General features: G+C 36.4%; 1 protein-coding gene across 4 annotated transcripts in view; it reads right to left on the bottom strand.

Annotated features, from left to right (window-relative positions):
* Positions 1-6,501: 6,501 nt before the first annotated feature.
* Positions 6,502-21,215, bottom strand: part of LOC129247011 (protein numb) — a 161,491-nt gene continuing 146,777 nt past the window's right edge. For 2 of the 4 annotated variants that reach the window (XM_054885835.1, XM_054885834.1), the window contains exons 2-4: positions 15,940-16,629; positions 15,394-15,642; positions 6,502-12,547 (exon numbers count right to left, since the gene is read on the bottom strand). In XM_054885835.1, coding sequence (XP_054741810.1) covers positions 11,078-12,547; positions 15,394-15,642; positions 15,940-16,020 — 1,800 coding nt within the window. In that variant the 5' untranslated portion in view covers positions 16,021-16,629 and the 3' untranslated portion in view covers positions 6,502-11,077. The remainder of the gene's footprint in view (positions 12,548-15,393; positions 15,643-15,939; positions 16,630-21,215) is intronic. The other 2 variants (XM_054885837.1, XM_054885836.1) reach the window with 1 other exon arrangement.

Raw genomic sequence — 21,215 nt, 5'->3', positions numbered from 1 at the left:
TCAAAGAAAATGCAGCTGAAACGTGTCATATATTGATCAATATTTACGGTAATCGCGCTACATCAAATACAACTTGTAAAAACTGGCTTCGACGCTTCCAAAGTGGCAATTTCGACGTGAGTGATCACATTAAAGATCGCGAAGGGGAACCGAAAAAAATCGAAGATACTCAACTACAACAATTATTGGATGGAGACGCATCTCGAACCCTTGATGATATGTCTAAAGAGCTGGATTTTGACAGATCAACCGTCGGTAAACGTTTGCATGCGCTGGAAATGATCGAGAAAGCAGGTAACTGTGTGCCATATCAATTGATGCCATAACGATAGACGTTTGGTGACGTGTGAGATGCTTCGTGATCGGCAGAAAAGAAAAGGTGTTCTACATCGCATCGTTACTGGCGATGAAAAATGGATCTATTATGATAACCCTAAGCGTCGAAAAAGTTGGGATCTGCCAGGTGAACCAGGTCCATTGACAGCGAAAAAAAAATCATGCTTCAAAGGTTATGTTACGCGTCTGGTGGGATCAGAAGGGTGTCATATATTATGAACTCCTGAAACCATCTACAACCATAACTGGCGATCGTTACCGACTGCAGCTAATGCGTTTGAATCGAGCTCTCAAAGAAAAGTGGCCGGAATGGGACGGTAGACATGACAAACTGATTTTGCTGCATGACCACGCCAGGCCACACGTTGCTTAATGGGTCCAGAAATATTTAGAGGGACTAAATTGAGAAATCTTGCCCCACCCGCCGTATTTCCCAGACATTGCACCTTCGGATTACCATCTGTTACGATCAATGCAGTCAGCTCTTATTGGTGAGTGGTGCACTTCTTACTAGAGCATCGCAAACTGGCTCAATGAATGGATCAATTCAAAAGAACTCGAATTACTCGTCAGAGGAATCCGTATGCTGCCTGAAAGGTGGAGTAAAGTTGTAGCTTCCAATGGCACATACTTCACATGATATCAAGTATTATTTAATTCCTTAAATAATTCGTAACTTTGGCTAAGAAAAGACGGAAACTTATTCCCATACCCAATACATAACGGCAAATAGTTTTTTATGCGAAGCTTTTTCGGAAGTTTGCCATTGCCTGCCGAGGGGTGACCGGTATTAGATAAAACTTTGTCTACCATTTTAGTGTTTCATTCACGAAAATTCGAGCCTAGGCACTCCCGAACGGTAGTCACGCACCAACCCACGATGACCGCTGTAACCGAATTTTTCAACCTACTATGGCGAAGACAAAATTTGGTATTGCATGTGAATGAAATGGCATTCTGAAAAAATTGTATTCTACCATTGGACATCAAGAAGCTTGAAACATTAAACCAAATTTTCTGTTATTTTTTTACAAAGGACTTAGTTTCTTTTATTGTGAAACAAGCACAGTGAGCGGCCTTCTCCGAAAATATCAGCAACCAGTTCTAGGTCGATGCTGAGGCAATACATCTCGTATACCCTAACACAAGTTCGGAAAGTTATTGGGGGAAAAATGCGTTTACACCAATTGAAAAGACGATGCCTGAGAAAGTATTTGTCTTTAGTTCGTGAAAGTAAGACAATTAAAAGAGTTCAACCAGACTATGGAACACTTCTTCGAATCAGGAAATTGGCGGAGAACATAACAAGCCGTTTGATTCAATCCCTAAAAGCTCGCGAGGGTACTCAGTTGATATATGTATATGGGCAAGCCTTATGGAATTCATATGAGGTGTTATCAAAGGGCAATAAAATCGAACCATTGGCATCAACTTGTGTTGGAGTTCGAGTATTTAAAAAACAAACGAAAATAAGCAATCTGCTAAGGTAACAAACTGCGATCGAAGCATAAAACAGTACAGAGATGTAGATAGTGCGAGAAATGTCCGGAAATGCCACAGTAATACGAGAGAAGTGGACTTAATGTTTGGTCTCATTGAGCGGTACTATATTCAAGCTAAAACTCGAAACCCAATGAAACGACTTTTTTACTACTTTAATATGTATGGCTGCGACAAATGCAAATATGTATGGTATCGGCGACTGCATTTAAAAAACTAATGACTCAAATAAATCGGCGAGGGAAGCGAAATTATTGAAGTTGCTTGGGTTCCGGGACAATATTGCTGCTGATATTGTGGCTTCTACCAAGATACGAAAGAGAAAAATGTGGAAAAAAGTGGAAAAAAGTGGGTGCTGAGCTCCTTGCAGATGTACGCTTCGATTTACGATCATTTTCCTGTCTGGCTTTCCAAAAGTGACGACAAAAAAAGTGTAAGCTATGCCTAACTTGAGACATTCAATGTGCTAATTTACAAATAAAAATCGTTTTTTTTATTACTATCATAGGAAAAAAAAAATTGTTTTTAATTTTTAATTTAATTTTTTTTTCCTATGATAGTAATAAAAAAAAAACGATTTGAAGTTACTGTAAATTTATTTTCAATTTTAAGGGGTTACATATGTCCAGAATTTTCAGAAAATCGATTTTTTTCGATATTTCGAAAGTATAGTATAGTGTCTTAAGAACATACTGTGAAATTTGCATCCGGAAATTCCCAATATTATAGCTTCTACACATGCAAAGAGATTAGGCGTTTACACGCATGATTTCTGTCGTAGCTGCGGAAATGAGGAGGAGTTGGAAACAATTCAACACCTTTTTTGCACATCCCCAGCTCTAGCCAGAAGCAGGAACCGATTTTTAAAATCCTACTTCTTAACGAATATAGATAATCTATACATTTTAGGTATCAACAACCTTTTACGCTTTGTCAAAAGCTCAGGATGGTTTAATATGGAGAGAGAAATGTAGCTCAGCCCCCGCGGTTCATTTCGTGGTCTAAGTGGCATCGTTGTCTCTATGTGCGATGCGGCTGCCAAACCTATAGCTTCTACAGCCCAATAACTAGGTAGAGAGCGGTCCGCGTGCTTCTGTACTACTACTTTTTCCGGTACGGTCTGCATGATAACTCATACAGTCTTTTAATACTTTTTAATATTCGAAAGTGTTTTCTCTATAGTCCGTATTTTTTATATTTTTATTGAAAAATTTTATAAACATAATAAAAGTGTGACATTTATGACGTAAAACGCATACTTTTGTTTAAAATGCCGTAAATTGCAAACTTTTTTGGAAATTCAAATATCCGGCTCTACAACTTTATTTTACAAGAATTTTTTTACTTTTTACAGATCCATCAACATTTCAAGGAGAAGTGATGCAGATCGTGGAGCAAGTTTTTTTTCTTTGGGTCACGTGATTTTTATATACTAATTTTTGTAAACAAAAATTAAATAACATTTAGTTTAAATACTAATAAACAATATATAAAATTTTTTTATATTTATTTCTATTGTTATCCCTTCTAAAAACAGTTTTTCTTTTAGCGCAGCGTTACGGGATGTGTGTAACCCCTTAAAATTAGCGTACATTTACACACACTTACAAATCTGTCTGACTGTAGTGAGTATTGTACCCCAGCATTCCTCTCTGGGTGCCAAGTTGATTGCATTTACACCGACTTTTCTAAAGCCTCCGACAAAGTTTCCCATACGGTGTTGATGGGTAAGCCCGCTTCCCTGGGTTTTTATTCTACTTTTCTGCAATGGCTTAAATCCTATTTGAGTCGGAGGCGGTGCATTGTCACACTCTCGATGATGTTCAATCTGAACCTTTTTGCGCCACCCCTCTGGCGTACCACAAGGCAGCATTCTGGGTCCATTGCTGTTTATTCTGTTTGTAAATGGCATGGGTTCTTGTTTTTTAGGCGCCCACTTTCTATTATACGCTAACGATCTGAAGATTTATTAAGTCGTTAAGAACACTGCAGATATGATGAAACTCCAATACGCACTGAATAAATAATATTTTTGGTGCTTGAGATCACATCTTTCTTTAAATATTGAAAAATGCACCAATGTTTCTTTTTCAAAATCACGCAGTTTATTAAAAACTCAGCACGACTTCTCTGGAGGAATTTTGCAAACCCCCTCATGAATTTAAGGATCTTGGCGTTATTTTTGATATTCCAGTTTCATTCATCAGCCATATTACTTTTGTTGTTTGAAAGGCATACGCTATGCTTAGTTTTGTGCCACGTAATAGCACTGAATTTACCGATCCGCACGCCATAAAACTGCTTTGTTCTCTTTTGTTCGCTCGCATCTGGAGTATGCGGCAATAATCTGGCGCCCTTTCCATCAGTTCCTCATTGATAGGATAGAGCGCGTGCAGCAGGTGTTTCTAAAATTTGCCTTACGTTCATTGGGTTTCTACGATTGTATGTCTATCGCACCTTTAGCGCTGCTGAATTTGGAATCGCTCGATAAAAGTAGATCCATATAAAGGGTGTTTTTTTAGAGGTTAGGTTTTCAAGTGGGCTCTACTTTTTTCGTAGATGGTCTTTTTGACAGCTGTCACTTGATTTATGCTCAGTTTGGTTTGCCATTTCATAATGAATAGACTTACACCTGAACAACGTTTGCAAATCGTGCAAATTTATTACGAAAATAATGGTTCGGTTCGCGCGGTTCGAAAATAATGGTTTTTGTTCAGCGATGAAGCTCACTTTTGGTTGAATGGGTATGTCAATAAGCAAAATTGTCGCATTTGGAGTGAACATAATCCAGAAGCCATTGCTGAGACGCCGTTACATCCTCAAAAAATCACTGTTTGGTGTGCTCTATGGGCAGAGGGAATCTCATTGGTCCATATTTCTTTAAAAATGAAGCCGGCCATAATGTTACAGTCAATGGAGAGCGCTATAGAGCCATGATTAATGACTTTTTCGTGCCTTATTTGGACGATGTTGATGTGGACGACCTTTGGTTCCAACAAGACGGCGCTACATGCCATACAGCCAACGCAACAATCGATTTATTGAAGGAAACTTTTGGTGAGCGCATTATCTCGCGCCGTGGACCTGTGGCGTGGCCTCCAAGATCGTGCGATATAACACCGCTGGACTATTTCTTGTGGGGCTATGTTCGCTTGTCTACGCAGATAAGCCCGAGGCGATTGACGTCTTGGAAGAGAATATTCGGCGCGTTATTGCTGACATACGGACACAATTGCTGCAAAAAGTGGTCGAAAATTGGGCCTCTCGGCTGGAATTTATTCGACTTGCCCGAAATCATTTTTAAAACATAATGGCAAACCCTTATCTTTATAATAAAGCTAAATTCTTGGCCATAACAATAAATTATATACGTTTTATTTCATCTTGAAAACCTAACCTCTAAAAAAAACACCCTTTATTATCTTCAACTTTTATTTTTTTTATTATACAAGGAGTCTATGACTAGCTGTCACGAATAAATTTGAATGTTCAAGAATAAATTTTAATGTTCCGCCGAGGTATTTTCGTGCTTCGTTACCTTTCTATGCCGATAATGCTAGAACGAATTATGCACGCAAAGCACCTATTGGAAGGCTATTTGCGAATGCAATGAAATCTCAACATCTATTGATTTTGAATTTTCTTTGGCTAAAACAATTTTTTTGAAAAATAACAAAATAACGGACTTTTGAAAAAAGGTATGTTTTTCGGGTGGAAATCGGACTGTAGTATTTCCCATTGTAGCACCTGCCAGAATGACAGGCCTAGCGAATAATAATCTGTTTAACTTTTTCGTTTCAGATGTCCTGAATAGCCAAAATCCTTTTTTTTTACGACGCTTACTTTGGCACGATAACCGCTTACGCGATTTTGGCCGAGTTTAACAAAGCGCGCCAGTCGTTTCTTTCTCGTGGTAACCGGCGCCAGTTGGAAACACCAAGTCAGGCCAAGTCCTTCTCCACCTGATCTTTCCAACGCAAAGGAGGCCTTCCTCTTCCTCTGCTACCACCAACTGGTACCGCATCGAATACTTTCAAAGCCGGAGCGTTTGTATCCATTCGGACGACATGACCCAGCCAACGAAGCCGCTGGATCTTTATTTGCTGCGTTATGTCTATGTCGTCGTAAAGCTCTTACAGCTCATCGTTACATCACTTGCGATATTCGCTGTTGCCAACGTGCAAAGGTCCAAAAATTTTGCACATAATCTTTCTCTCAAACACTCCAAGCGTCGCTTCATCGGATGTTGTCATCGTCCACGCTTCTGCGCCAAACGTTAGGACGGGCATGATGAGAGTCTTGTAGAGTGTTAGTTTTGTTCGTTGAGAGAGGACTTTACTGCTCAGTTGCTCACTTAGTACAAAGTAGCACTTGTTGGCAATAGAGATTCTACGTTGGTTTTCAAGGCTGACATTGTTATCGGTGGTTCCTAAGTATACGAAGTCCTTTACAATCTCGAAATCATAACTGTCAACAGTATACTTATTTAGTACAGTATACCTATTTGATGTCAATAATAACATACGATACGATCAAAACGATCGCATTTTATTAAAAAAAAAAAAATTTTCCAAAAAAATATCTATAAAAATGAGTATTTGACCAGACAACAAGCGACCTCGATAGGTCGAAATGCACCCAAATGAATTTATCGTTTGCTCCGATTGCGTTTTGGATGAAAAAATGCAATTAAAAAATTAAAAAGTTTCTATGATATTTTAAAATTTTATTTCATCTCATTAGTAAGACCACTCATTTCTACTATTAGCTTTTGCGCGCTTCCTTCGCTCAATGTAAACTGCATCATATCAAATTACTCGTATAAGCTATTTTTTCGCAAGTTTGCTCATAAAGTGATTTTCGCTATTTGTTTTTTTTTGTTTGTTGCATTTTTTAATTTTGTAATTTTTTAGCTAGCTTGAACTATAAATACTTTCGCAGTTACTTTGATTTTTGCAGCTTTTGTTTTACATACATACATACATACGTGTGAATATATGTAGTTGTATATTAAGTAGTTTCGAAAAAATCGGTGCATTTTGAGATAAAATTTGCTGCGTCTGCTGGTGGTGTGGCTGGTGTGGAGACATTTATTGTATGTAATATATAACAATGCATTTCACATATATTTACTATGTATAACTGCAATAGTTACTGTTTCGTGAATAGAAGACATTTATTGAATTCATTCTCTGCTTTTCTGTTTCTCTCTTCAATTACAATTTTTAAGTAAATAGTTTTTTTTTTAATATTAATTTTAAGTATATATTTTTTATTTTTATTCATAGTTTAGTTGTACATATAAACAAATCGCCAACTCAATTCATATGATCGTGCATACATATTTTATTATTTTTTTTTATACCTTTTAAGATTTTACATACATACGTACATACAACTTAATACCATAACAAAATATTCAGTAGCGTAAAATTAAAGTTTTTTTTATGTTTTAAAGATAGTATAATACAATTTGTACAAATGAATTTTTTTTTAATTATGGATACTTTTTTTTAATTCTTTATAAAGGAAATTAGACAAAGGCAAGGATATTAAGGGAGGGGAAGAAAAGTAAACTAAAAATGGGGATAATTTAAAATCAAATATATACTACTATATTTTCTAGGGGCTACAGTTTTCCGCGCAAGTGCGCGCACACTCATGTGCACTCCTATATACAGGGAGAGTCACTTAAAATCGCACAACTATTTTTTTTGTAATATTTGTCAAGCTTTCTTCTTCGTTAAATTACGTAATAATATATAAAGTTCATATTCCAATAGAAAGCCGAATAAATTAAGAGTTTATTTAGAACAACAAAAAACACGAACATTCAAAAAAATTTAGAACAATTTTAATAATTTTTAATTTTTTTTAGAATTTTTCCGATTATGCAGTTTAGCAGCTCATCAAATTTTAGTCTAACTTCGTGCAAGTTTGTAGCAGCTTCTATTAACCGTTCAGGCTTTTCACGTAATTTTTGATTTGTACAAAGAAAAAATTTGAATGTTTCATGAACTAGTCCAAAAAAGACTAGTTTCATTTTCACCAATTGGAAATATTTCAGAAAAACAGAAATTTGTTAAAAATTATATATTTAAAAAAATTGGTTTTGTGGGAGCAGTACTAGTCCGCAAGTAGCCAGTTACCATTTGAATTAAATTGTATGAAAATGTACCATTTCAAATTACAGTTATCACCAGTTTTTGAAATTTAAAATTTTAATTTTAACGAATAAAATTGTTCAATGCTTCATAGACTAGTTCGAAAGAAACTAGTTCCATTTTCACAAATTGCAAATATTTCCGAAAGACAGAAATTAAAAAAAAGCTATGCTTTAAAAAATTAGTTTTATGGGTGCAGTATTAGTCCGCAAGTAACCAGTTTCGATTTGAATAATGGGAAAATAATTTAGAATGTGGCAAATTATGAAAATGCACAATTTTTAATTATATTTCTAACCAGTTTCTGAAATTTTGATTTTTATGAAAAAAAAGTTCAATGTTTTAATGTACTAAATAAAAAGCCCTACTTCCATTTTCACAAATTGCAAATATTTCCGAAAGACAGAAATTTATGAAAAACGCTGTTTTAAAAAATTGGTTATGCGGAAGCAGTCCTAGTCCGCAAGTAACTAGTTACCATTCGAATAGTGTGAAAATAATTTGGAACGTAGAAAATTATGAAAATCACAATTTTAAATAATATTTCTAACCGAAATTTTAATTTTTGATTTTTACGACCAAAAATTTTCAATGGTTCACGAACTAGCCCGAAAGAAACTAGTTCCATTTTCACAAATTGTAAATATTTCAGAACGACAGAAATTTGTTAAAAATGCTATGTTTTAAAAAATTGAGTTTGTGGGATATTACTAGTCCGCAAGTAACTAGTTACCATTTGAATAGTGTACAGATAATTTGGAACGTAGAAAATTATGAAAACGTGCAATTTTTAATTATATTTCTTATCAGTTTCTGAAAGGTGAATACTACACCAAAAAACATTGGTTTCATTTTCATGCCTTCTAAATGCTCAAAAGTCATTACTTAAAACTTGCATTGTTATATTAGAATTGCATCAACGACAAAAGTGCACAACCGAAAAACTTATAAAGATCTGACAAATTTATTTTTTGAAATTTTTGAGAAATTAAATTGTTTTTTTTTTTTTTTAGTTTTAAAAAGGTCTCTGATTGTATGATTTTCAATGACATCCCACTGTGCATGCATGAAGTGCGCATTTCTGGCTGTTTTCAAACTTTCTCTAAATAAGTTATGTTTTTTAATATTTTTAATTTTAGTTTTTAAATTTATTTATTTAAATTTTGTTCTTCATTTTTCATATGTATTTTTAATTCTTCATTCCATAAGCCATTCATTAAGTACAATTAACATTAATAATCTATTAACAGTGTGTTGCAATGCGTTTATTTTCTCTGCCTACATGTGTGCAAGTTTTTTATTTATTTCTTTTTGTTTTTGTTATTTTTTAGTTAATTACAGCGGGTAATTGATATTTAGTTGATATTTTAGATTTATATATTTTTAATACATAATCTAACGTCTTTTTTAGTTTTTTGCTATTCTACTTTACTATACTCTTCTCCATTCTAGGCTGTCTCGTTTATCACTTGGCGTTTTGCCCAGCTGGTGTTTGTTATTTAATTATTTTTAATCTGTGTTAATTCTCTGTTTTACAGATTACTTTAAGTAATTCTGCTTCAGCTGCTGTAACTTATTTATAAATTATTTAAGTACATTTAAAATGAATAATTTAGTTATGTGTAATGCAAACACGTTGTTCCTCTCTATCACTCTATCTCCATCTCTGTCCGTATTTTTCTCTAAAATACTATTCACAGCAACTATAACATCGCTGCATTGAGCATTTGGAACGAAACTAGCAAATGACATTTAATCGGAGTGTGCTTTTCTTTCGAAAGCTTTTAAAATTTTAAATATTTCACGGACTAGTCCGAAAGAAACTAGTTTCTTTTTCACTAGTCAGCAATATTTTGGAAGTATAGAAATTTTTTAAAAATGCGATGTTTCAAAAAATTAATTTTGCTGGACCAGTACTAGTCCATAAGCAACCAGTTTCCATTAGAATAATGTGGAAATAATTTGGAATGTAGAAAATTGTGAAAGTGCATTTTTAACCAGTTTATAAAAGGTTAATACTATACCAAAAGGCATCGGTTTCCTTTTCAGCAGATTTGAACTAATTCAAGAGTATTGAAAAGGTTGTAAAGATTCTTTGCCCATTATTTCGTGTTCAGTACTAGTATGAAGTGAGTAACGCAATTTTCACAAATTTATAGAATTTTATACAAATTAATATATACGAATAAAAAAAGAGGCACTCACTTTTACACTAGTCTAAAAAATTGAGGAGTATCCTAACAAATGATGTTTAAACGAGATGTGATATCTGTAATATCGCAAAAATTTCATAGTTCTTTTCATTTTTTTCAAATTTTCAATGTTTCAGCGAATGTTTTTTTTTAAGTTCAGCGCTAGTTTGAAATAAACTAGTTTCATTTACACTAGTCAGAAATATTTTAGAAGTATAAAAACTTAATATTTTTTCGGAGGCTTTTAAAATTTTCAATTTTTCACGGACTAGTCCGAAAGAAACTAGTTGTATTCTAACTAGTCAGATATATTTTAGAAGTATACAAATTTATTACAAATGCAATGTTTAAACAAATTGGTTTTGCTGGATCAGTACTAGTCCATAAGCAACCAGTTTCCATTTACATGGTGTGGAAATAATTTGGAATGTAGAAAATTATGAAAATGTACAATTTTAAAGTCAACTGCATTTTTAGCCAGTTTCTAAAGGGTTAATACTATACCAAAAGGCATCGGTTACCTTTTCACCAGGTTTGAACTAATTCAAAAGTATTGAAACTATTGCCAAAGCTTTGAAAACAGTCCAACATTGCATACATTTAGGCATTGACAAGAAAATGAAAGTAACACCGAAGTAATCATACGTAGCCCAGGATTCGTTTGCTACATGTTTCGCAAATGCGTTTTGACAGTCGATTGGTTGCTTCGTCGCCCATTGTCTCTGCAATCGTTTTGCTCTACATTCGCCTTTCATATGTGCATGTCTTATTTGAGTTGCTAATCTTCATCACCCATTGCTCGAACACATCAATCGTGCCACAGATTCGCCCTCACTGATATCTCCTACTTAGCAGTACGAGTACTTCTCATACCAACTCTTTCATCTACAGCTGCACCTGGAATGTTTGAGCCGGTACCTTCGGCGGTGAAATGAATGGATTGGTACTGTGTAATGGTGCAGCTGTACTGCTCACCGGGGTCGTAACTGCGGTCGCCACTGGCATTGTGGGCGCCACAGGCAGATCGGGTGAAAGTGGCTTTGTCACGCCGGCCACCCACTCGGCGTCGAAGGGATCAACACCTAAGGCAGGCGCAGCGCTCATTGATTGTGTACGTCCAGTCGAGCTGAGCATACGTGGCGCGCGTTTGATGGCTGCTGGCGATGTCTTCTTCACTACTTCACCCAGCCATTGATCGGCATTGGGCAGTGGTGCGACCACTTCCACAGGGCGTGCTGTTGGTGGTGGTGGTGGTGGCGGCGTCATTGTCAACGTTGGTGTCGTAGGCGTACGCACTGGTGAATTGGTGGATACTGGCGACACCGAGGAGATGCGTGGCGCCACTGACACCGTAGGCGTACTGGCTACACCCACAATTGAACTGCTGCTACTGACTACACCCTCGACATATTCATATCCTTTACTGCCAGTGGTAATGCTATGGTTGCTGCTGGTGGTCGGCAAGGCAGTTGGTGTGGAGATTCCCTTGTGTTGTTGCGTCTTTTCGGTCGCAATAATATTCTGATTAATGCTCAAGTTGTTGTTGAAATTCAGGTCGTCACCAGCAGCGATCATTGCATCGGTTTGGCTGAGCAACGATAGACCCTGACTGAGCTCCTGACACAACTGGCTAACCGTATCGATGCCATTATCCATATCTGCGACGCCCAGTTTAGCTGGTGAGATCTCTGGTATTGGTGAAACACTACGATTTGGTGTAGCCAGCGCAGCGGCAAGTGAGCCGCCACTAGCAGCTGCCAAAAATGCTTTCTGTCGTTCTGTGTTGGACGGAAGATCGTTAATCCGCAGTGACATCTGTCGCTTAAACGGTGACTGGCTGCCGATGGTGCTGAATGCGCGGAACGATCCCTGACGTTCCAACATTGAAGGTGTAGCATGCGGACGCTCAATGGCGAAGGGATTGTAAGGTTTTGGCTGTGGTGGCACAACAGCCGATGGTGTTTCGCCTTGCGCTAAACGTTCGGTCAATGTTTGCTGGCGGAACGAACCGGTACGCGTAAATGTCGAATTTTTAACATCGAACGTCATTGTGACACCACATTCCTTATCGCGACGTTGCTTACGCTCCAAACAGACGGCAAAAGCGCAACCCACAGCGTGTGAGAGCCGTTCGCCAAGTTCTTTGCACGCAAGAAACCCGTGACACATCCAACGCCGTGTAGTGCCATCGCGACAAATGTAGCTGAAGCCGCGTTCGTGGTTACGATCTGGAGCGCAGAAACTCACTTTCTCGATTGTCTGATCGACAATGAGGCCCTTCGTCTCATCGTCCACGACGCGCAGTCCATCACCGCTAACGTGCAGCACTCCACGTATGGGTCGGCGGCGCGAATTCTGAAATGGAAAGGCGCAATTAGTATGACTGTAATTGAGTTGAGTGATAAGCGTAGAATACATTGTGCATACGCCCACATTTGCCAGCTGATAAAGCGAGGGCGATTAAAAGTGTGAGTTTTTTTTAATGTTATAAAAATTCCATTTTCATGCATTTGGTAGTGGCGATAAACCGTAGTACGCCCACTTTTTGAAGTGAAAAGCGAAAGCTTCGTGAAAATGTAATGAATTACTCATAAATAACTTTGTGATACACATTTTTTAATTATATAAGAATATGTGTGGTACAAAAATTTATAATACATGGCAATAAAAATAGTGAGTGAAAGAAGAGGGAGAACTAGTTTGAAAGAGACTAGTTCCACTTTTACAAGCATAAAACGTCTCGAAAAATTTAAATCGAGATCAAAAGAGAATAGTGACCTAAAAGTGACTAGTAATAGAACTAGTTTCAAACACACTAGTTACATTTTCACTAGCTAAGAACCACTTCAGAAGTACGAAAAAGTATACGAATTCAGAGTTTCAAGAGCATTGAATTATAAGTTCAGTTTTAGGCTTAACGACTCAATATACCACTACTTCTTTAAAAGCAAGTAATTGAATATTAACTGTATAAAATGTATATACGAGTAGGTACTTATATAGTTACTCATACATATGTAAATATCCACCTTGTCAAAAGTCTATCAATTATTTTGAGACTAGCTTAGAAATGGCGTATCCGGAGTGAGAACTAGTTCCACTCTCCCAAGCTTAAAAGTCTCCAAAAATGAAAACTCAATTTAACAAAAAAGAGAAAATTTACCTAAAAAGAACTAGTTACAGAACTACTTCCAAATATACTAGTTCCATTTTCACTAGTTGAGACCCACCTCTGAAGTAAAGAAAAAGTGTACGATTTCACAGTTACAAAAGCATTGAATTATAAGTTCAGTTTTAGACTCAATGACTCAATAGTCCACTTCAATAGTTTTTCAGATTTAATATATACCTACATGTAAAAATACGCCAGGCCACAAATATACCAATTATATTGAAATTAGCTTATACAGGGCCCGCCATCTATCGTTACGGATTTTAACTAGGTATTATTTGAAGAATGGTAACACTTAGCTGTCATCTGATTTGACAGAAAATTAGTTTTATTCTTCCGCTGAACGAAAATGGTTGTGTATACGCTCAAAGAACGCTGGGAAATATTGCGACGTTACTTTGAAAATCATGGTAATGTTGCAGAATGTGTACGAAAATTACGTACGGCAATGGGAAGAAGAAAAGCACCGAATGAAGCGTATGTGCGGCGAGTATGTTAGCAAGCAAAATTGCCGAAAATGAGCGAGGAGTGGCCGTAACCGCCAATGGAGGCGTTATCGGGCCATGTTGAACGAATTTTTGTTCCGAGAAATTGAAGAGGAGGTTGTTGATAGCATTTGATTCCAACAAGATGGCGCTACTTGCCACACAGCGAATGCTACGATCAATCTTTTGCGCACTGTCTTCGAAGATCGCATTATCAGCCGAAATTCTGATATCGTTTGGCCGCCTCGGAGCTGCGATTTTACGCCGTTGGATTATTATCTTTGGGGTGCCGTCAAAGACCAGTGTTATGCCAGCAAACCAGCAACAATTGATGCACTGAAGACCAACATACGCGATGTCATAGCTGAAATACAGCCGCATACAATCGAAAATGTGTTGAAAAATAGGACCGATCGTTTGGGATGGTGCATGGCTAGCCGAGGCAGCCATATGAATGAAGTTGTGTTCCATCATTAACCGGTTGTACTTCAAAATAAAAAAACAGTTTGGAAAAATATTGAGTAGTTTCTTTTTTATAGCATTTTTAATTCCGTAAAGTTATATGGCGGACCCTTTAATTATAATTTAGGCGTATCGGTAAAGATCACAATTCATAGTTCCAGGTATATCATTTGAAAGGCTAGTAGTAGTCCGAAAGAAACCAATCATATGATTATTTATTTTGATGGCATGTATTCGTAAAGGCATTTTTAGATATTTTAGAGAAAGACCAGTTTTGGTCCAAAAATGACTAGTTGCATTTTATATACTTCAGAACTAGTTTGAAAGGTAATAAGAGGCTGCCAGCACCTTTTTAGTCATATATGAGCGCATACAAATATTTAATTGGGAAATAACTTGAAATCATCTGCTTTTTCCAGGGGTCCACTAATAGTGTGAAAGAAACTAGTTACATTTGTCCTCGTTCTATCCTGGTTTGGGAGGAAATAACAAGTTTTCGAAAACTTGTTAGCCAGAAAGAAGTATTGTACATGCATGCATTTTATGCCGATAGGCCTGATAATTACCACACAGCTTTTAGAGGTGCAACACAGGGTCCAAAATAACTAGTTTCAGTTTGAATAGTTTTATGCGAGTTTTGAAAAAAGTCGTAAGTCATGAAAATCTTTTTAATTATATGTAGGACATCAGAATGTTATTTGGTTCTGAGATGTCGACTGATTAGACAACTTGTAAAGGGTAATGGTGGCAGCACGACGAATAAATTAATGGGTGGCATGTTGAAGATTGAATGAATTTATTATATATGTACATATGTATGTATGTCTAAAAAATACAAATTGTAATTTACGATAAATGTGAAACTAATTTGATTCATTAAACTAAACAAACATTTTAAGCAAAATATAATTTATTTCTTTTTCTCCAAACTAATAATAAAATTATTTCGATATTTTAAATTTTGTTTATCAGGATTCGTATTCTGCGTATTAACGAAAAATTCCGCTTTCATCTGGCAAATATGCTAACACTTCAAATGCACAAGAAATATGTATGTCTCAACTACTTACATCTCTACTTACCCTCAATACTTTTAGGGCCTCCTCGCAAACTTGCATACCGCGCGACTCGAATACCTCAACGCAACCCAAATATTTCACCGCAAATGAGCAGGTCGCCGAACGTACTGCCTCTTCGTCTGCCTGCCATTGATGCGGCTTCGATGATTCGGGTACACGGTCCTTCCGACGACGAAACGAATCACGAAAGGATCGACGCAAGCGATCCATTTTCTTTGGTGATTTCTTGCTAAAGCGAAATGATGCGGATTTCTGCATACATAAGGGGACAGAAACGCAGAGAGAGAAGGGCAAAGAGAAAGAAAAATTAATAATGCATGCATATTCAAATTTACTGTTTTAGACAAAAGCACAAAATGCAGAAAAAAAACAAAAACAAAAACAAATAAGACGCGATCGTGTGAAACAAGTGCTAGACTACCGTTGAGTTTAAAATGCGTTCAGCGCTACAGCCAAAGCATGAGCAACTATCATAGATTGCCCTTTGTATGCATGGATGTGTGTGTGTGTTTTATTTTTATTTTACCTTCTTTAACAGCTAAAACCTACCCCATTTTTAACATCACCAAATTTTCCGCGTGTGAAGCCGCGCTCCAGTGGTTCGTGTGTGTGTGACGATGAATTTCCCATAGCGGTATTAAATTGAGCGCTGCCGCTACTACTGTCGACCCGTTTCCTTCCTTCCTTCCTGCCGTGCTTTCCGGCTGGTCGTGCTCACTTGCTTGACTGACTGGCTGACTGACTGGCTCGTTTACTGACTCACTGTTGCTTGTTAGCGCGTTAGAGCTCTGCGAATGCGTGCTCTAAGGGTTGTTGCATACGACTGACCGTTAAATTTTGAAAAAATTGCGATGCTTAAACGTGTTGTTGTTATTGGTGTTTTACTGATTGCTTGCTTGGTAAGATCTATCAGAAATTTTGGATGCTTTTGCGTCTCTCACATCTCGATATCACAAATTTATCAAGTTTTTTTGCTCTCGCTTAAGTGTTTGTAAGTGTGTGTGTGTGTGTGATTGCGTTTTGTCTCCGTTTTTTTTGTGTCTTCTTTTTGTTATTGTTATTGTTATTGCAATAAGTATTATATATGTTTTTGCAATGAACAGCCGCTTATGGTTTTATTAAACTGCCATTAATTAAATATCCACACGGAATTAGTATCAATTACACACAAATGTACTTAAGTTGGTTGGTTGTTTCAATTTGTTTCTGTTGTGAGTGGGTCGTTGTTGAAGGCTAAAACTGTATTAAAAATGTTTATTAAAAAAGCTGATTAATTTTTTTTTTATATCTACACCTCGTTGACACGCGACACATTAGCGAAAACTTATGCAGGAGTTCAAATGTTAAGCAAAAATCCTCTTCCACAGATTTGAAGCAGCAGATGCATTAGGTATTACAGTAAAGTGTTAAAAAATCAAAATGGATTAAATTTACAAAAGACCAGGCTAGTCTTATGAAACATCTAAGGTGACTCACGTGGTCCTTTTCAATTCATTGCATTATTACCAACTAATAGACGCAGGCCGAACAAGGCTTCAAAACATCAACCTATCAGAAATTCTTGTGAGTAACATTTTCGATCGAATGGCTGGCTAAAAGTGAAAGCTTTTTTAAAATACATGTATACATGCAAACATATGTATATGCACATGTATATGTATTGTTATTATTATTATTTCCTATGGTTCCAGGGAGGCACAAAGGGCCACCAAAATCATATGATTACAATTTACGAAGTCGAAAATTATTTGGAATATTTCTGATACAAAGTGGTGTAAAACTAATCACGCTATCGGAGTGCTTATTGTTGTGGAAAATGGGTCATAAAAAAAAATAATTGGCGCGTATATTTCTGTTAAGTGCTTGGCCGAATTCTTCCTTCTATTTGTGGCTTTCGTCTTGCTGTTTTTCACAAATGGAGGGTCCTACAGTTTTACAGCGCCTCCGTAAGTGGGGCTTTGTTAAGGCAGAAATACACTCGGAGGGTTGCCATTGTCTGCCGAGGTGTGACCGCTGTTCAAAATAATTTTTTTCTACCAATTGGTGTTTCGCTTCCGGGGTTTTGAAACTGTGCGGTCGCATAAAAATAGCTGAAAATATTATTAAGCATTTCTAGATTTTTATTGGAAATAAATATTTTAGTCAAAACAATTTTTAAAAACTTCCCTGATTTTACTATTTTGGTATTACTATTTTTTTTCTTGTAAAAAAATCAACTCTTTGAAAACAAATTTTGAATATCTTTTGATTCTCCTAAAGAGTGGTTAATCTTTAAGGGCCGATGTTGAATGTGCACCACACCTAAACGTCAAGTTTCTTTCTGCATTTTATTTGACATTTTTCAATGTTAGACTAATTCAATTTGAACCATGGAAAGATACATAATCGAGCTACGCGTTAAAGTTATTCAGGCTTATTATGAAAACGGGCGTTCAAATCAAAATGCATATTAAAGAAAATCATCTTCACTGATGAGGCACATTTTCACCTCAATGGATTCGTCAATAAGCAGAATTGCCGCATTTGGGCGAATGATAATCCAAGAGTGATTGCCGAAAAACCAATGCACCCACAAAGAGTGACTGTTTGGTGCGGTTTATGGGCCGGCGGCATCATTGGGCCGTATTTTTTCCTAAATGATTCCGGTCAGGCAGTTATTGTGAATAGTGTTCGCTATCGTGAGATGATAACGAACTTTTTATGACCCGAATTGGAAGATATGGATGTGGACGATATGTGGTTTTAACAGGACGGTGCCACTTGTCACAAAGCTAATGAAAAAATAGCTCTTTTGCGCGAAAAATTTGATGGCCGAATAATCTCACGTCGCGGCGATGTCAATTGGCCGCCAAGACTATGTGATTTGACACCGTTGGACTTCTTTCTTTGGGGTTATTTTAAAGAAAAGGTGTACGTCGATAAACCAGCAACAATTCAAGAGCTAAAGGATGAGATAATTCGGCACATTAACGGCATAGAACCTCAATTATGCCTCAGCGTCATCGAAAATTTGGTGTGCCGCCGAAGCCGCGTGGCCATTTGGCCGATATATTGTTCCATACGTAATTGAGCCGTGCCAATATTATCATAATAAAGAGAAATTACAATAATTTCCAAAAAAAATTGTATTTTATTCAAAATCAACACCGGCCCTTGGAACTTAACCACCCTTTATAAAGAGAGGTATCCTTCTGTTTCATTTCATCCTTTCATTTTAATCAATCCATTTATGGTAATATTTATGTTGAACATTGGGTGGCAGCCCTGTTGAAAATAATTTTAGTATTTCCAATTTTCTTAGTTAGGTAAATAAAAGTTGTACTTTACTTTTATAATTAAACCAAATAATACAAAAAATTATTGACATTGAAAAATTAGGTGGCAACCTGGATGAAAATAATTTCTTATTTTAAAATTTTCTCAATATGCTGCATTAAAAGGCCTATTCTAATTAAAAATTGTAATAAATTAATTTGTATATTTAATGATATTGCGGAACTAGGTGGCAACCTTTTGGTAAATTATTATTTTTTTTTATATCCTTAGTTTTATGCATAAGCGCGCTATTCCATACCAATAAATTTAAAAAATTATAAACAATATATAAATATAAATATCAAATAGCTGGCAACCCTAACGAAAAACACGCTCAGTTTAAAATCTTTTCCTGCATATAAATTTTGACGAACAACAACATTAGCACAGATGTATGTATGCACATACATATATTTTATAATACTTTTTTTTTATTGCTAAACAGTGTTTTTACACTCGCTTGACTCGAAATTTGACCTACTTGAGATATCAAGATGAAATACAGCCTATCCTTCAAGATGATTTAGTTGTCAGAATAGCAAATTTTATCTCGATTCGTTCAGTGGCTTCCAAGTTTGTCGTAAATAAATGGATCAACGGCTAAAAATGACTGAGCGGCATTTAACGCAGAACTTTTATGCAAAATCGAAACTCATAAACGCACACAACAATTTTATTCATGTATGTATGTATACATATGTGCAATATAAAAAAATATTTATAAAAATTTCTATTTCATTATGCTTTCCATTATCTATTCCACTTAAGTGCCCTTGTGCTACGATAAGCATTAATACCCGCCTAATACTCAGCAAACCTCACAGATTTTTTGTCGAAAAAAAAAGAGTCAAACTCTTGTTAAAATGGTGACTCAGTATGATAAAGGCTATGACAAAAGCAAAACGAAAAAAATAAAAATGCCAATGAGTACAACTGCAACACGTTTTTGGTTTCATTTCAGTTTCATTGTTGGTCTGTATGCGGAATCGTGTCGACCAGGTTCGTTTGGCTGCCAGTTGTTGTCCGACTGTGATTGCTTGAGAAGTCATAGGTATCATTAAAAAGCACCCATACAGTCTCCATTGCCAACACCAACCATGGTAATGTGTTGTTGTTTCAAACACGTCACTGCCGTTAAAACGTCTGTTACTGATATCGCAAACAATATGAGTAAATTCCAAAAATTGTAGAAACTTCAAAAGCTTGTGGAGAGCCAGCCACTCATAAGCATAAAAGTCAGTTGACAATCAATCACACTTTTGCTTAGGCGATTGAAGGCGGCGATATGGGTGGGGGAGTACAATGCATAAGCCCAAAGCATACAAGCATTTGATTTGAAAAATTATTCACTTATTTGACAATGACTTTAATTGATGATAAAATGTGTGAGAAATACAAAAAGAAACGATTAGTAGGACAAGATATACTGGCAGTTATGGGAGTGCCCAATTGAATAACTATTAAGCTTTCAAGTGATTGATTCTTGAACTCTTGTGTGCCTATTATAAAGTCATATCTATGAATATGAAAAATGATGCTTTAAAGGAATCGGGTACTTTTGGCTTTCCACGTACAAAGAAAAAAAACCATAGTCCCAGTCATATTATCTCCAGACCCTGTAAACAGCCAGCTCAAATCAATAAACTCGTCAACAGCCGCGACTTGGAGTTAGTTCAGTAAGTCTATGAACTCATCTAGAACATATGTACATACTAAGCCGGATAAATTTCATTTCCAGAGTTCTTCTTGTTGTCATATCGATACTGCTCAAATCGATGAAGCTGTGAAGTATTATTAAGCAAGCCATCTAATCGTGAGATCAGAAAGCACGACGTCTCAATGAGTGCATAGAGTGGAGAGAAATTTCGTTTTATTTTACACTACCTGGCGATTTAATGTATCTCATTAAGCTTCCATATATCGCCGGATGAACCAGCAAATCGCTAAGATAATATCAACTAAGAAGAAAATAGTGTTTCGTGGCTTGATTTCTGTTTCTCAATAGCAAGAAAGTAAATCACAGATCATTATACAGTAGAAGAGATCCCGTCCATTTAGAGTCATTTCTAACCAGAAAAGCGAATGATTTTTTAGTTGTAAGTTTATTCTACTCAGGTAGAGAGTCAATTGATGACGTGCACAAACATTGTTGATAATTTCGAAAAACTTGTTCTGAAAGATTTAGACTTGAAAAAGAAACTCATCATCTGGGAATATCATCTGCTACCATTCCATGGTCATTTTGGTATTTTTAAGTTTTAGCGCTAGATGGGTTCAGAAATGTTTACACCAGTTTAGAGCAACGACGCGTCAAATGTGCAACGAATTTGTGAAACGAGGACAGTAATGCAACGAACAGGGTTGTTAATTATACGAGTCTTTCTCGGACCCTTTGAGACCCTTCTCAGACTGCTTGGAAGCTTATAAAGTGAACATGTTAAGGGGGGGGGGGTAACGTTTTTAAATTTTTTTTTTGCATTTTTTTTTTATTTGGTTTTTTAAATGAAGAA

Source organism: Anastrepha obliqua, chromosome 5 (genome assembly GCF_027943255.1).
Source record: "Anastrepha obliqua isolate idAnaObli1 chromosome 5, idAnaObli1_1.0, whole genome shotgun sequence".
In the NCBI taxonomy this organism is placed as follows: Eukaryota; Metazoa; Arthropoda; class Insecta; order Diptera; family Tephritidae; genus Anastrepha; species Anastrepha obliqua.
Note: the sequence above shows the minus strand (reverse complement) of the source record. Positions and strands in the feature narration are given on the sequence as shown.